General features: G+C 48.6%; 5 protein-coding genes across 5 annotated transcripts; 2 read left to right on the top strand and 3 right to left on the bottom strand.

The window, feature by feature from the left end:
- Positions 1-26: 26 nt before the first annotated feature.
- On the bottom strand, positions 27-1826 carry J3458_014434 (uncharacterized protein; the record flags this gene model as incomplete). The annotated part of the gene is made up of 7 exons (XM_066120556.1): positions 27-75; positions 159-716; positions 811-882; positions 935-1018; positions 1074-1159; positions 1215-1382; positions 1443-1826. The coding sequence occupies 7 exons, from the start codon at positions 1824-1826 to the stop codon at positions 27-29; spliced, it is 1401 nt and encodes a 466-aa protein (XP_065974389.1).
- Positions 1827-3397: 1571 nt separating this feature from the next.
- On the bottom strand, positions 3398-4568 carry J3458_014433 (uncharacterized protein). The gene has a single exon (XM_007809392.2). It carries the CDS (start codon positions 4293-4295, stop codon positions 3636-3638), a length of 660 nt encoding a protein of 219 aa, XP_007807583.2. The 5' UTR covers positions 4296-4568; the 3' UTR covers positions 3398-3635.
- A 346-nt stretch (positions 4569-4914) lies between these two features.
- Positions 4915-5915, bottom strand: J3458_014432 (uncharacterized protein; the record flags this gene model as incomplete). Its single annotated transcript, XM_007809391.2, has 4 exons — positions 4915-5185; positions 5245-5466; positions 5521-5695; positions 5757-5915. 4 exons carry the CDS (start codon positions 5913-5915, stop codon positions 4926-4928), a joined length of 816 nt encoding a protein of 271 aa, XP_007807582.1. The 3' UTR covers positions 4915-4925.
- Positions 5916-6793: 878 nt separating this feature from the next.
- On the top strand, positions 6794-8450 carry J3458_014431 (uncharacterized protein; the record flags this gene model as incomplete). The annotated part of the gene is made up of 3 exons (XM_007809390.2): positions 6794-7681; positions 7741-8037; positions 8091-8450. The coding sequence occupies 3 exons, from the start codon at positions 6794-6796 to the stop codon at positions 8448-8450; spliced, it is 1545 nt and encodes a 514-aa protein (XP_007807581.2).
- Positions 8451-10585: 2135 nt separating this feature from the next.
- On the top strand, positions 10586-12048 carry J3458_014430 (uncharacterized protein; the record flags this gene model as incomplete). Its single annotated transcript, XM_007809389.2, has 1 exon — positions 10586-12048. The coding sequence occupies one exon, from the start codon at positions 10586-10588 to the stop codon at positions 11918-11920; it is 1335 nt and encodes a 444-aa protein (XP_007807580.2). The 3' UTR covers positions 11921-12048.
- Positions 12049-15078: the final 3030 nt, after the last annotated feature.

The following is a 15078-nucleotide window of genomic DNA, read 5'->3' as shown; positions in this document are numbered from 1 at the left end:
TTGATCAACCTCTTTATTTTACACTTTTACAAACCCAAATCGCGCAGCAACTTGGCCAAACGGGCGGAAAGTCGACTGCCGTGTGATAGGTCAGAGCCGTCAGTAAGCACACTGTGTCCTCACTCGATCTCCTCCGCGGCTGCATCTGGGAAACAAACTTGGGCCACGTGTTGGTCAAGACGAGGTACTTGATATGGCTCTGGACATTGTCGAACACTCCGAGGGTAAAGGTTGCGGGTATTTCGCCGCGGTATTTCACGAGTGTTCCAATGTCGGAGTGTGAGACTTCGCGGCTCAGTGACATGGGCGCCTCAATGTCAAAAGGAGTAGCGGGGTTTGCAGATGCCTCGCCGCACAAGATACGGGTGGGCTTCTCGAATACGTCTTCGAGATGCTTGAGCTCTCGTGATGACAAGTTCAGTGGGAATTCGGCATCACGGGGGCTGATGAAGTCGGTGTAGATGGCGAGCGCCTCGTTGTAGACGTCGCGCTTTTGCTCGCCCGTGGGCATCAGGGGCCACGAGGTCTTCCACATGGCCATGCGTGTCAGGAAAGCAACGTTCTCGCCGGAGAAGTCATTCAGCGCGGAGAAATCCTGGAGGGGACCGGGGTTGTCCTTCAGGACATAGTCGAGCGCAGTCATGGTCAGGAGCCGATCCCCAAGCTCTTCGTCGAGATAGTCCAGGGGCATTCTCAAAGAGGCTTTGTGACGAGCCCTTGCCCCCCAATGTCAGCGCTTGCGAGGCGCTGCTCAACTGCGATGCCGTGTCCCATTTTGCATTACTCTGGCTGACCCTCCTTTGTACGAACCACATTGACAAGACCTCGAAAACGGGCACGAAGACGGTGAATATTTCGAAAATCATAATGTATAGGTGAATCCTGAATTGTGTCAGATATAGCTTTGGTCATTTCCGTTGTTATAAACGCATACCATTGACTCGGCGTGAAGTAGAGGTTGACCTTTTCAAATGCCGGAAGGTAAGAAGCGATGAGGAACATGGGAGTTGCGTGAAGACTGCAAAAATACAATTAGCATGAGAATACGCCATAAACCTGTGGAGCAAGCTTACTTTGCCAAACAGCAACCAATAGTCTGTGTTCGCCAGCCCATAGTGTCGCGAATCCCCCAAGCGCGCCAAATCAAGTACGGCGCAACCTAGAAGTGCGGTTAATATGTATTCTGCACTCTTCACAAAATCAAATTGACCTACAATCCACGTCCAGACCACCTGCCAGAGAACAGACGGCCACCATTCCCACCCACGACCCAGGTCAACCAGTTGCTCCGGCAGCGTATCGCCCTTGATTTGCGTACCGGGCAGGCCATATGTAGGGTGGTATTTCTTGCAAGCAAACCACATGCCGACAGTCAAAAGGACCTAGCAGCACCTGTCAGCGGAAAAGTACACTGGACATATGCGGCTCGACAAATTGCAGACCTGTGCCACCATGGCGATGCCAATAAACAGCATAGTTTGCGCGGTGTAGTTCATATTCCGAACACGGCAAAGGAAGGAGGTCCTGGCGCCATTGCACCCGGGTACGACGCGATGCTGAGGATTTGTATACTGCTTCTGCAGCTTGGCGACGTGGAGAAAACGAAGGTTGGAGGCGTGGAAGAGGGCAATGCCCAGCGGGAAGTAGATGCCCATGAAGAAGTACTGAATGTCGTACGCCAGGATGACGGGTATTGAGCGGCCAATCGGGTATGTAATTTGCGCCAGGATCCAGTACGAGTGAAGAAGAATAATGGAGCCAAAGGAGAGAGGCAGTCCGCGAATTTTGAGAGTTGGCTTGTTTCGGTTCACGACGCAAAACACCATGCCCGACAGCACGAGAACGTCCACGTGCAGCAGAAGCCGATGTAGAACCTGCCGACTTTGTCCCACAGGAAAGGCGAGGTCGGCATGTCGTATATCGACATGTGAAGCAAGTCGGGGGTTGCCATTTCTGCTTACCCCGTGCCCAAATCTTGCTGGCTGAGCTTCCTTTTGTCACGAGCGTTTCTGGCTGGGGCGACAACGGATTGAAATAGGAACCCACGGGAAGAGAAAAAGAACAAAGGAAAGAGAGAGAATTGGGCTGGAATATCTCCTCATAGACGTGTAACTATTTGGTATTTAGTATGAGAAGGAAGTCGTGAAAGTGAACCAGATCCCGCATACACTGTTTTGTCAGTCGCTGTATATCACTGTCCTTGTCTCCCCGCAAGTGATCGTCACTTTAGTTGCATTGGGGTGCGTGCAGTGTTTTTTTCAGTTCCTTGGTAATGAATTTTAGGGTATAGCTATAGAATTTCTTTCAATCTTGACGCGCGGTGTGTCTACCGTTGAATTCGGCAGAACGGATCGGTCTCCATCATCTCAGGGAAGATTGCGAGAAAGGAATATAGCACACCAGGCGAAGCACAAAACATGGCGTGAGACGAAGTATCCTTTTCGTGTTTCTACTCTCTCTTCTTCACCAGCAAGAGTCAGCCCTAGAAAAAGCAACAAAGCCGCACTTGTTTGACCTTCTCGATTGTCCATAACGGCCACGGGGCAAACGGCTTCTTGTCCACGCAGGATAGAGTACCCTTCCATCACGCCCACAATGTCGTTCACTGTACGTTTAAGAGTTGGTGCGTGGGTTCGGGGCCGCTTTGACAAACTCTTGGCTTCTGGTTTTAGTAAGGGGAACCCGGGGATCAGCCCCGGCATTTGATTCACAACGGCCACTGGCTGACAGACGGCTGCTCAATTGCAGAGAGGACAAGCCACAGGGTGGGAAGCTGGAGGTGTTGCATACGCTATATTTCAGGTTTTTCGGGTGAGACATCGCAAAGAGGCAACTTATTAAACTACTTTAGTCTTGCTACCAGACTGGTGACGCCGACAATTGTCGGAGGCTACTATTTTCGCATCACGACAAAACCCGGCGCCATGCTACCTTTGTGATCCGCTTTATGAGGCAAAAGTCTCATCATTGTGAATCATGGTAATGCCGAATTTTGCGCAGGACTGGATCGGGACGACAATAAGTCTTGAGACTAGGCCAGAGCGCCGACCTTGGCTCGGACTGGTAGCGACGGCAATCAGAAACACAGGACATGTCGCGATGCTTTTCAAATTTCATAGATTTTTCATTCTCTTCATCTAACAAACGTTGAGCTATTGTTCCTGTTATGTGTGAGTAGTAGGCGAGAAGAGGAGTTGCAGAAGTAGTCTAGTGTCAGACGGATGACACCTCGGCAAAGCAGGGTTGCATGCAAGTCGCACAGGACATTCTGTACTCTATCAGATTATTTCTGGAATAGAGACGTGAAGATGCCTGCCCGTATGAACTCATGTTCGTCTTAAACCATCATGGTCATGCATGCAACCATGAGTACATCCTCTTGCACGTGTTTCCCATTCGCTGAGATGGGATCATGACCATGCCCTTGGAGCACCATATATCTTTGGATGATTAGGGCCAGTAAGCAGATTCTACTAGTCGGTACTTCTATCATTACTTTAAGCCTACCAGAAAACAAGTATCGACAACTCGATTACAGAGTTCTGCCGGGGTCTTCTAGGGCCTAGTGGAGAGACATACCTCACTAAAGCCTTCACTACTCTTAAGCTATGGCAAGAAGCCTTCAAATGTTGTCATTATTCAGTCTCTCCATCTGCTAGGCGCCTTTGATCTTCTAGTTGACGCTCAATGATGCGTCGCCAACTCTCCAAGCTTCTGACCTGCAGACCCTCCACTTTGGCTTCATCGTCCCAAACCCGCAGCTGACACATCTCCTTGCACCACGGGCTGCTTCCAAAGTCGTCGAGCTCCTTGCCGCTCATGGGGCCGCCTTGGTAGGCCAGGGATTTCTTCGAGGCGTCCGAGAGCTTGCCGTAGTATCCGCTGTCAACTGCGCACAGGTACCTCTTCGCCTCGACGTGCGACGCAACCAGACGGGCCACCTTGGATGAAAAGCCAAGCGCAAGAAGAAACTCGCCCCCCAAAGTGTCATGGCCAACCCGGCCCACGCTCTCCCCTGCGGCCGCGCCGCCAAGATTCTCGGCTTTGCCGCCAGTCAGCGAGATCAGGTCCCTGCCGGGGACGAATTGACCAATATCGTGGAGAAGGGCTGCGACTTGGGTCGCCTCGTCCACGGGCGGCGATGCAGAGGCCGCTTGGTGTGCGGCCTGGAGCGAGTGTTGCAGCTGAGATATCGGTTCGCCAATGTACGGTGTGTTGTCGGATGCCTCGAGGACGGAGAGAAGATACGAGGTGACGGATTTCGGCTCAAGGGGGCTGGGGATTCGCATAGCCATGGCCGTAAATGAAAAAGAAGCCTCGCACGCTTCAAATTGGGTTGAAACAGGAAGAACAACCAGAGGGGAATGTCCGAAGTTGTTCCCGGCCTCTCTTCAGATGTGCGATTGAGTGTGTGACCAAGTTTACACACGTGGGTGCCCTGTCGTTGAGGAAACACGACAACGAGCTTACATATATTCCCCGTCATAAATTAGCTGATTGGAAATGATTATGCATAGCCCGTTATGGATCAATTGGTGCCATCGGACTTCCCCCCGAGCTGCTCGAACCCCACTGGCAGCATGAAAACTCCTCGTCGTCGAGAAGCACGTGGCAGTTGAGAGCCCAATGGCGAAACAATACCATACGTGTAGGTCATGCGATAGTCGGTTTGATTCATCTCTTGAATGTATTACATCTCGGCGGCCAATTGCGAAAGTTTGCCAGACTTTGCGAATTGACAAACAAGGCAGAAAGACTGTCACAGTCAGGCGACTTTAGGAGCTCTACGTCTAATTTTTTTTGAGAGTTTGGCCAAGGTTACTAGGCTTGTAATTTACAGTCATCTGAGCCTTCATATCTTAAATTGCGAAATTAACGACTTGATTCAATTCCATATACTGTACCGTACGATGGCCATTACAAACTTAAAATGCTACCTGCTTACCGGCATCTACACTCAACATGGGTGACCCAAAACCGTACGTCAAAGCCCCTTTGGCATAAGACTCTCCCTCCTTTCGCATATGGGTTGCCGGCCACTCCTTCTTGCGGTCCTCGTAGTACTCACGGTGCATATCGCCCTCACGGGCCAAGTTGTAAGTGGCGTAGATAGCCTTGCGGTCATCAGAGCTGTTGTTCGGCCCGCTACGGTGAGCCAAGTACGACGGGAAGATGAGAAGTTGGCCTAAATCGATCCGTTCAGTAAGCAAGTCGCAGCTTCGGCAAACTTGTCTCAATACACACCTGCCTCAAGCTCAACAGGAACCCACTTCTGAGAGTCAACCCAGTCAGACTCGATGCAGTGAGTCTTGTCATTGATTGGGATGGTCATCTCGTGGCTGCCATCGACGACTTCCAAGCCACCATTGGTCATGTTGGATGGGTCAACGCTGAGAAGAATAGTCAGGTGCTTGACGTCCTTGATTTGCGTATATGCCACGGCATCAATGTGAGGAGCGAAGCCACCTGGTTGGTCAGTAGATTTCCCACAGAGTAAAGACTCGATTTTGCTCAACTCACCGCTGCCGGCGAGCTTGTAGTTGATCTTTTCCTTGAAGAGGTGCATTGGCTCGCCGGCCAGATCATTCAAAAGACCAAGCAGTTTTTTCCCACGAAGGAGATTATTGAAACCCGTGTGGTAATCAACAAAGTTTTCGGTGCGGCAGAGAACACGTTTGCCAGCCGCATTTACTTCCTGAGATGAAGATGAGCATTTCTGGATGAAGACGGTCAATCCGCGGGTGTTCAAGACAAACCTCGTAGGGCATGAACTCGGATTCCGTAGTAGGCTTCCAGTCGTGGACTTCTTGCGCCCAGCTCTGGAGGTTCTTGACTTCCTCTGGGGACAAAAAGTCACGGATAATGAGATATCCCTTCTCCTTGAAGAAGGAAATTTGCTGGTTGGTAACGACCATGATGAAAATTATCCGGACGTGGTATGTCTTTCAGATTATGCCTGATGCAGGCTGTCTGTACCAGGAGGGGGCTAAGATGAATCCAGAGTCTTGTCGCGTGAGGGTGCCCTGCAGGGTGAAGGAGACGAAGGTTGTCACAGAGTTTAATACCAAGCCTTCAATTCCGAGCCCAATGATGCTCGTACCGGGAATTCTTCAAAAGACGCCGCTGATTCAGGTTCCACGAATCACACACGTGTTAATGTACTCGTCTTGATGCTGTCAAAGATATACTCGGACTTCCTCCCGGATCCCCATGCAGCCACACCCGTGTGGAGAAGGCTTCCGGAAAGCAATACGGAAATGGCTTCTACAGGCCTACAATTGTTCCCGCTGTGGAACCGCATCTTGATACACGTGGGCCAACGTCAACAGTTCATTCATCAACTCAAATCTAGAAAGGCCCGTGGGCGACGGCTTATCGGCAAATCTGCAGGCATGGATGAAGTGGCGGGGCATGAAACGTTTATGCACCGGGCTTGGCTGATGAATGGTTTGGTTCCTGCCGGCGACGTTAGATTGTTTCATGCGGTCAATCATCTTCAAACTGTATCGAATGCAACCCACGTGGGCTGAATACATGCTGCGACAGAATTAGACAAGATGCTGATACGGATACCAGGTCTGTCTCGAGGGTCTCACAGTGAAGCGCCACGCATTGACTGTTGGGATTGCTTGGACGGAATGATATCTTGGTTTTTATAAATACGCCCTGGTTCGTTATCGCGCACCCAGAAACCACATCCCCCCAGCCCTCTGCATGTCATCCTTCCGCTCGGCGCTTGGACAGCCCGCATCAAAGATTCAGACAAGGTAGGCTTCTGGAAGGATCAGTAGCCATGAAGAACTTTGGAGAGAATGCCACTGCAGTGGACGTTACCCTGTCGGCCACAGACAATGCTGCCGATCTAAAGGACGAACAGGTTGTACCCCAACGCGTCAGCAAGGCCTCATCAGTGCTCATGGTTCTGGTCGGTGGCCTGGCCCTATTTTCTGATGGTTACAATGCGCAAATCGTTGGCTACATGAACACTGTGCTGGCAAAGCTATACCCAGAAGAATACACCAAGGACGTGAAAACTAGAGTCTCCAACGCCTTTCTCATCGGCGAGGTGTTTGGCATGTTGTTTTTCGGCTGGGCCATCGACAAGCTGGGCAGACGCAACGGCATTTTCTGGGCCACATTCTTTCTCGTCCTGGGCTTGGTTCTGTCCACGGCCGCCCATGGCACCACTGTCGGTGGCATGTTTTGGATGATGATTATCGGGCGCGGTGTAGCAGGATTCGGTGCCGGAGGTAAGTCAAGATGGGCGTCGCCGTCGAACGTGGCTAATATCGACATGCTGCCAAAAGGTGAATACCCAACCTGCGCTACGAGTGCTGCCGAAGCCGCCGATGAGACCTTGTCTGTGCGACGACGACGCGGTATCCTCACTGCGGTCGCCACCGACTTTTCCATCGACATGGGCTTCGTGATTGCCGGTATTGTCGCGCTCATTGTCTTGGCTGCGTACAGTTGGAACGTCGGCGATGGTGTTTGGCGAGTTAGTTTTGGTTTGGGTATTGTTCTACCAGTGGCACTGCTCTTCTTCAGACTGCGACTCATCAACTCTACCCAGTACCAGAAGCACGCCATGAAAAAGCATATTCCGTACTGGCTGGTTATCAGGCGTTACTGGAAGCCCATGCTTGGGACCTCCCTGGCCTGGTTCATGTACGACTTTGTTGTAGGTGCCAAGTTCCCCCATGACGTGCGGTTTGGAACGAAACTGATTCAAGAATGCAGACTTACCCCTTTGGAATTTTCGGCTCAACAGTCATTGCAACGCTTAACCCCAATGACACTTTGATGGAGAACATTGGGTACGGTACGGTGCTCAACTTGTTCTACATCCCAGGCACTTTGATCGGCGGCATCCTCATGGATAAGATTGGCCGCAAGCAGACCATGACTCTTGGATTCGTCCTCTGGTCTATTCTCGGATTCATCATCGGGGGCGCCTTGCACCAGATCCTCCCTATTTTCCCCCTCTTCGTCGTTCTCTACGGCATTTTCAACACCCTTGGAGAAATGGGTCCCGGCGTACGTCCCTTGGACTCAAAAACACGAAATTACCCCAGCTAACAGATGAGCAGGTTGCGACTTTCCTCTGTGGTGCCGAGTCTTTCCCTACCCCCGTCCGCGGCCATTTCCTCGGGTTTGCTGCCGCCGTTGGAAAGGCCGGTGCAGCGATCGGCACTCAAGTCTTCATCCCTATCCAGAACTCCTTCGGTGACACCAACAAGGGTGTTCAAGGTGTTTTCCTCATTGGTGCGGCGTTCGCCATGACCGGTGCTGCAATCTCGTGGTTCTTGATCCCTGACAAGGAGAGAGATCTCGAGAATGAGGACGCTCTTTTTAGAGAGTATCTCGCTCAGCACGGATACGCTGGGGTTTTTGGAGACGTCAGCAGGGACGGCTCAACTGCCACTGCTAACTTGGCTGGGAAACTTTAAAAAAAGAGAGCAAGAAATATATGCAGAAGGGACAGCAGGGTGAATAGCAGACTAGCTACTCATGTCGGCGCAGTGGTTTGTGATGAGACTTGCATGCTGAAAAAAAATAATGTTAGGCGCGGTATCGCAGTACATCATATATTTAGAAGGAGTTGGATTGTAGTTTCAATTGGATATTGTGGTATTGCTTCATAGACTGCAACAACGATAGGAGTAGTCTGCCTAGCCGTTTAGCCTGCCCGGGACATCAGGCTTAAAATGTTTCATCAGAGTCTTGTTTCCCTTTGCCTCCAACCTATGTTGCACTCTTCTTTCCACCCTTTTTGCAGCATTCAATTGCTTCATTCGTGAAGCAAGCACAGACCAAAGTTCGAAGGCGGGGATATGGGAAAGGCTTCGCTGATCGACTGCTCTAAGATGCGATAATTGCGTGGCAAGTGTAGCCAAGGTACGATCGTTTCTCGTCATCAATTCTGACTCAGGTTCTGCCCTTGACCCCTCTGATCGTATCGGAACTTGCAGCTCACGAGCAGGTGCACGCCGCGATAAGCTTTCGCTGGGTAACCTTCGTTGACCAAGCATCTTTCCTGAAGGCAGCTTCATGGTCGACTCTCCAGAAACAATCATGTCTTGAGGCTTCTGAATGATGGGAAACTCATAAAAATCTCGTATACCGTCGTTGATTTCAAGTCGGCAGTGAGCCTTTGCCATCATGTGCTGTTGTATGCCCTCGACGGATCGCCTGGTCTTGCTACAGAGAAGACATTCTTGGTACCCGTATATGACGAGGTGAAAGTACCACATTAGGGTCTCTACATCAACAATGAGAGAGTCCTGATATGCAATCATAAGTGAGTGTGCTTGTGACATGTGGGAGAGGTTTTGTTCAAATGTGCCACACAATGTGCCGCAGAAGAGACATTGAGCAGGTACGAAGTTTGGAGTCGTGTCGCTCTCTGTATCTGAGTTCCCTCCGCTGGAGAGCTCATCATCTGATTCGTCACTTTCTGCTGAAGGACGATTGCGAGATATAATTATGCTATTCGACTGCTGTGCTGATCTCGAGCCATGCTTATTCCACTCGTCCTGTCCGGCCGTAGCAGACGGCAACAAGACCAGATAAGGTTACGCGATCTTTGAGATTTGCAACACTGCGCAATTAGTACATTATGAGACCGAACAAGGAGGAATTGACTGCCACCTACTGAGTATCGCTTTCAGCATGCGCCCGCCACGTTTGTGACGAGCTAAACTCAACGTTGCAAGTTCTGCAATTGAACACGCTGTTGTCCATGTTGACGGTGTTGGGATGTGAGTTGAGATTGACGTGTTAGCCATGCGAGTTTCGCAACTTGATGAAGCGATTTGGTTCTGCTTCAATATTTGTCACTTGATGGTGAAGACTCATCTATTTATATAGTTTTATTTCGGTCCAAGACCTTGACAATGCCTACGTATGGGACCGGCTACTATGGGAATCTGGCCTAAACTCTGGACAGACAAAAGACGCATTAAATTCAATGCCAAAATTCTGTGGCAGGTTGTGTAATTAGCCGAACGGCTAGTAATGAAAGAACACTTTCAGTTAACTCTTATACTATTAATATAAGTTATTTGCTTCTTTAAATTAGCTTATCTCTTATATTAAGCTACTAGTATGAAACTAGAATTAAAAACTCACATCATATTATTAATTTAGACTTTTTAATTTAATTATATTTTTTTATTAACTTATTAAAAAAAAATCAAAAAAACGGGCTAGATAGAGGGCATCTAGTAACACTGTATTTTAGCCGTACCTAGGCCAGGGAATCGTAATTAACCACGTAAGACACCATAAATAATTCAATGTTACCTTATAATAATAAAAAAAAGCCTTATAAGAATATTATTATAAACCTAGTTTACTATAATTAATTCGACTGCATAGACTAGACGTCTATTAGAAGAGGGCGGAGTCAACCAGTCTGGTCAAGTCCCTCTCATTTTTAGGAGCCCAGCCGTATACGCACGTGCTTAAAACAGCACGTCACTGCGAGGCGCTGCCTGGCGCCTCGACCACCACCCTTCGCCTCACCCTTTTGCCTCATGTTTTCCCACGAAATAACGGGAATCCTGCCAGCATTGCTATCAGTATGAGTGGTTTTGACGAAATAGCCGAGAAATCCGGCGATACCCTATGGGACAAGTGGAAGGACGAAGTTCTCGGCGTTCGTGCTGAAGTTGCATCATTCGTTGCTTGTCGACTAGACCGTGGCGCTGGAGAGGTTGTTGACTGGTTTGAGGGCTCCTTTAACTTCTGCCTCCGGGTTGAGTTCAAAGATGGAGGTGCCGACGCCATTATTCGATTCCCTGGACCCGGACACACAACCTTTAGGGATGAAAAGGTCGCCAACGAGGTTCAGGTCATTAAGTTTCTCCATGAGCGGACGAACATCCCTGTACCAAAGTTGCTAAGCTGGGGCTTATCTCAAGATAGCCTTCACCACTTTGGGCCGTTTATCATCTCCGAGTTTGTCCACGGAATTCATTTATCTGATATTCTTAAAGACCCAGCTTCCCCCGCAAAGCTCTATCTTAACCCCAACATCGACACACAATTACTGGACGATGTATTTGAACAAATGGCTAATATTTTACTTGAACTATTCCAATTTAACTTTTCTCGCATTGGAGCAGTCTCCAAAGACCCAACTTCAGCGACATGGTCTGTCACTGGACGACCTCTCACCTACAGCATGAACGAGTTGGCAACAACAGCTTTCTATCCTGTCGACAAGTTTGCTACTGATCCATTTACTACGGCTAGCGGCTACTTCAGGCATCTCTGCCAGGAAAATTTAACTCACCTTTTCACTCAACGCAACCTCTCTACCTCCAGGAAGCAAGCTGAGGAGCACTACGTTGCACGGCATCTATTTGCGCGTCTAGTTAACAAGTACTGTATTTGCGATAACGGACCCTTTAAACTGTTTTGTGATGACCTCCGGCCTCAGAATATCCTTATAGATCCAAAGTCCCACCGCATAACGGCTGTTCTTGACCTCGAATTCACAAATGCCATGCCGAGCCAGTTCGCCACCGAACCGCCGTGGTGGTTATTGCTAGCTGGGCCGGATGCATATCTCATTCGGGGCCGCAGTATGGAGGATTTCCTGTTGGCTTATGAACCTCGTTTGGAGCAGTTCCTGCAAGCCATGCAAAGGGTTGAAAAGTCAAGAGGAATGCTGCATAGTGAGAATTCTCTGTCTAGTCTGATGCGCGAATCCTGGGATACGAAACGCTTTTGGTTCAATTACGCGGCGAGGAAACCATTCGACGTGGACGTACTCTTTTATAATTGTTTGCATGAAATCAGCACAGGCGTTGACACATTGGATGAGCATGATCGTGCAGCACTAGCACCGTTTGTCAAGATGAAGATGGAACAGTTGAGGGCATATGACGAAGATTGCAACAGATTGCTATAATACCATCATAGGACTTCAACAGAGAGGACTTTGAGAGACAAATATGTCACGCATCAAAATTATTCAGACATTGGACAGGTTAAAAGAACGAGGGACTCTTCATTTCCTCCACAGACAGCGAATCATACGGGAGCTAAATACTTGTAGAGATATCTTTGCCAGCGAGAAGCAGTGTGAAGATCGCAGTTTCCTTGAATGAGTGATTTTATCTCCACAGAAGGAAATTTCATCACAGAACGGTTTGAGATAACAGTGTAGGAAACTTGAGGATCTGCCGCATTATCACAAGAGTTACTTTTTATGCCCCTCACGATTGCCACCAATGCCACGACGCTCTTGAGATATCTTTGCTGCTGCTTCCGCTGCTTGACGTGTCTCTCGTTCCTTCCTTGCTGCTTCGCGTTTCTCCTTGGACTTTCTGGAAGCTGCTTCCATTCAACAGTTCCTCATCGGTAGGGATTCAACGGCTCAAGGAGGGCTTCAAGTTCACAGCTCAATTCATCTAATAACAGCCTTTGCTATTAAAGGTTCTTGGTTTACTCAAGGCCGGGATGGACCAAAGAGCTCTATAAATACAAGAAGTCATTAAGGGCCTTCTGCCCTAGGTCCCGTGATTGTAGCCCTCGTGTAACCGTGAGACATTTCCCCTCTCATGTAGAGTGACCTATCATAAAGACATGGGTAAAGTATATAATGATATCATAAACGCAAATGACGTATGTAATATAACATGGGGTTGCATGGCTGGAACGCAGGCGTTGCAGTCTTTGACCAATGTCCCTGCCTAATAGAAACGACTTGACAGACACTAAGCAGCAAGGGCTTTACAAAGTTCGGCTTAATCTAACATAAATAAAAGACTCTTATACAAGGATATATGTAGGTAAAGATAGCTTAGATATTAATTATGGAATTTCGTCCAACTAACAAGGAAAGTTCGGTAACTCTCTGCCTTGGATAACTATGTCTGCGGACGAAGACGCATCCAAAACAGTATAGTGGCGTCAGTAGACCCAAAGACTTGCAAATGGGTCGACTCAGTCAATTACGGCGAGGAGCGAGAGCCCGACACAAAACCAGACCCGATTAACAAAGAATGAGGTATTTGTCTTTCAATCTAAGGTACCCCCTCGAGTAAGTCGTAAAGGATCACCTTGCCCATATTACAGCATATCTGCCATAATACGCTCTCTGGTGCATAATTATTACGTTATATATTGTTAAAGCTGTGCATGTTATATCTCCTGTTAGGGGTAGATGCAGCGGCAACGGGGTATTGTGGATGGTCTCTAGTGACATTTGTGTTACATGGAATTTCACGAATGCTACATGATAAGGGCTAGGATTACGCGGCCTTAGTCCACGAGGCTCCCCGAGCTCTTGTATAAATAGAGCTCTTTGCGTTATCTAGGCCTTGAGAAAACCAAGGACTGTTGTTAGATGAATTAAGTCATCACTCTAGGATCTCCATTGGGCCCCACACATTCGAACACTTGGATCCAACTTTTGCCGCGCAAGAGTAAGTAGCTACTCGTGACCTTGCCAGTTAGAAAGTTTTCTTTGGGGGGGGATGAAGCAATGGGCACGCAAGTCTATTGCCATAACAGAAAGAAATAACATCTAGAAAATCAGGAAGTTTACCTACCACACACTCCGCCATTTTCAGTATCAATCTCGTACTTTATTACTCGCATCTCAGATAATCTATCACGCAAGACCCCCAAGGTCGCCACACAGCATGCAATACTTCGGCATCTTTGGCCTTCTTGCAATCTCCTCCACGTTTGCAGAGGCTCAAAAAGTCATTGTATGTTAAATAGGTTGTGTTGGATGATTGTTTTGAACGGCTAACGAAAATAAACTAGGGCAATCGCCATCCGGACCCGCATTGTCTGACTAGAATCTATGCTCCCATTCATGATACACAATGCATTGATACTCACTCTTTGGGGTATGGACTTGTCCTTTGAGTCGCGATATTCGCATCGGCTACATTGTATCGTGCTAACCTGCATAATGGTAGATGTGTTGCTATATACGAGGGGGGTGAGTGCGTGCTCTACAGGTATGCTGCTCTAGAGACTAGATTAACCACGCGCAAAACTAAGATTTTAATTGATAGCGACCAAGACTGCACCGGCTCTGGGTATTCGATTACGGCAAAAGAGGGAAGCTATCCTTTGAAAGACTGGGGAAATCCTGGCTCGATCCGATGCTTTGTGAACTAGGCCGACAAGTATCTAGTGGATAATATGCTGTGGTTTCTTCAGTCAGTTGGATACGATGGCAGCTGTTGTCGTAGGACGTTACGGGAGCCAAGGAAATTTTATTAGAACAGCTCCATTAGCAATAAGAGCAAAGGCACTCAGGTTATACATGGAATCTTAAACATTATCTTTCTGTAGAGAGTTTGGTCAGCGTATGAGGTGTACAAATCCTATGACACACCCCTTATGCGTACTGAGAAATATACGCGTTCAATAAGCAACTGTAAGGTAAAAAGGCGTGGAATCGTACCGGAGTAGTTAGGCACAGCGGATTGAATTGGTGGCCGACGTAGAGTGAATAGAGAACGGTGGGCAAGCAATGAAGCTGAGCGCAGCTTTCGGCTTTGCATCTTTAATATAATATGTCATACGGGTATCCCCTAGACTCTAATTGGTTCATTAAAAAATACTCTTCGGTAACTGGTCAACGAAAAAACGCCACTCACGTGTAGTATCGTGAACCTCGCGATTTGGTAGTGTTGATGTGCCCGTTCCGGGAGGGTATAAATTACAGGCCGCTTTGCCTATCCCTAGGGCAACTTGAATGGAGGCTTTGTTTGAAGTCAAAGCAATATCTTTATATACTTTCCTGCTGCAAAGTACCCTTTCCCTGCTGCAAAGTACCCTTTCCCTGCTGCAAAGTACCCTTTCCAGGCAGTGAACAAACGTTCACCTGTGTCATCGCGGTCTCGACTCTTGGTGGTTGCCCGCTGTCCTGCGCCAGCCATTCCCCAGCGACAGGTATCCTACCAGACTTTTGTCTTAGCCTTGACGGTGCGCTTTCCACTGTCAGTAACTACACAACTGTCTGTCAACGCCGCTCGAGTTCGGCGCATATGGTTCTTGTTAAGGGTTGCGGCACGGAAGCTGCGAATGAAGGCTGCTATGTTC

This window comes from Metarhizium acridum, assembly GCF_019434415.1.
Source record: "Metarhizium acridum strain ARSEF 324 chromosome Unknown scaffold_320, whole genome shotgun sequence".
NCBI lineage: Eukaryota > Fungi > Ascomycota > Sordariomycetes > Hypocreales > Clavicipitaceae > Metarhizium > Metarhizium acridum.
The sequence above is the reverse complement of the archived record's forward strand: the minus strand, read 5'-3'. Positions and strand labels throughout refer to the sequence as shown.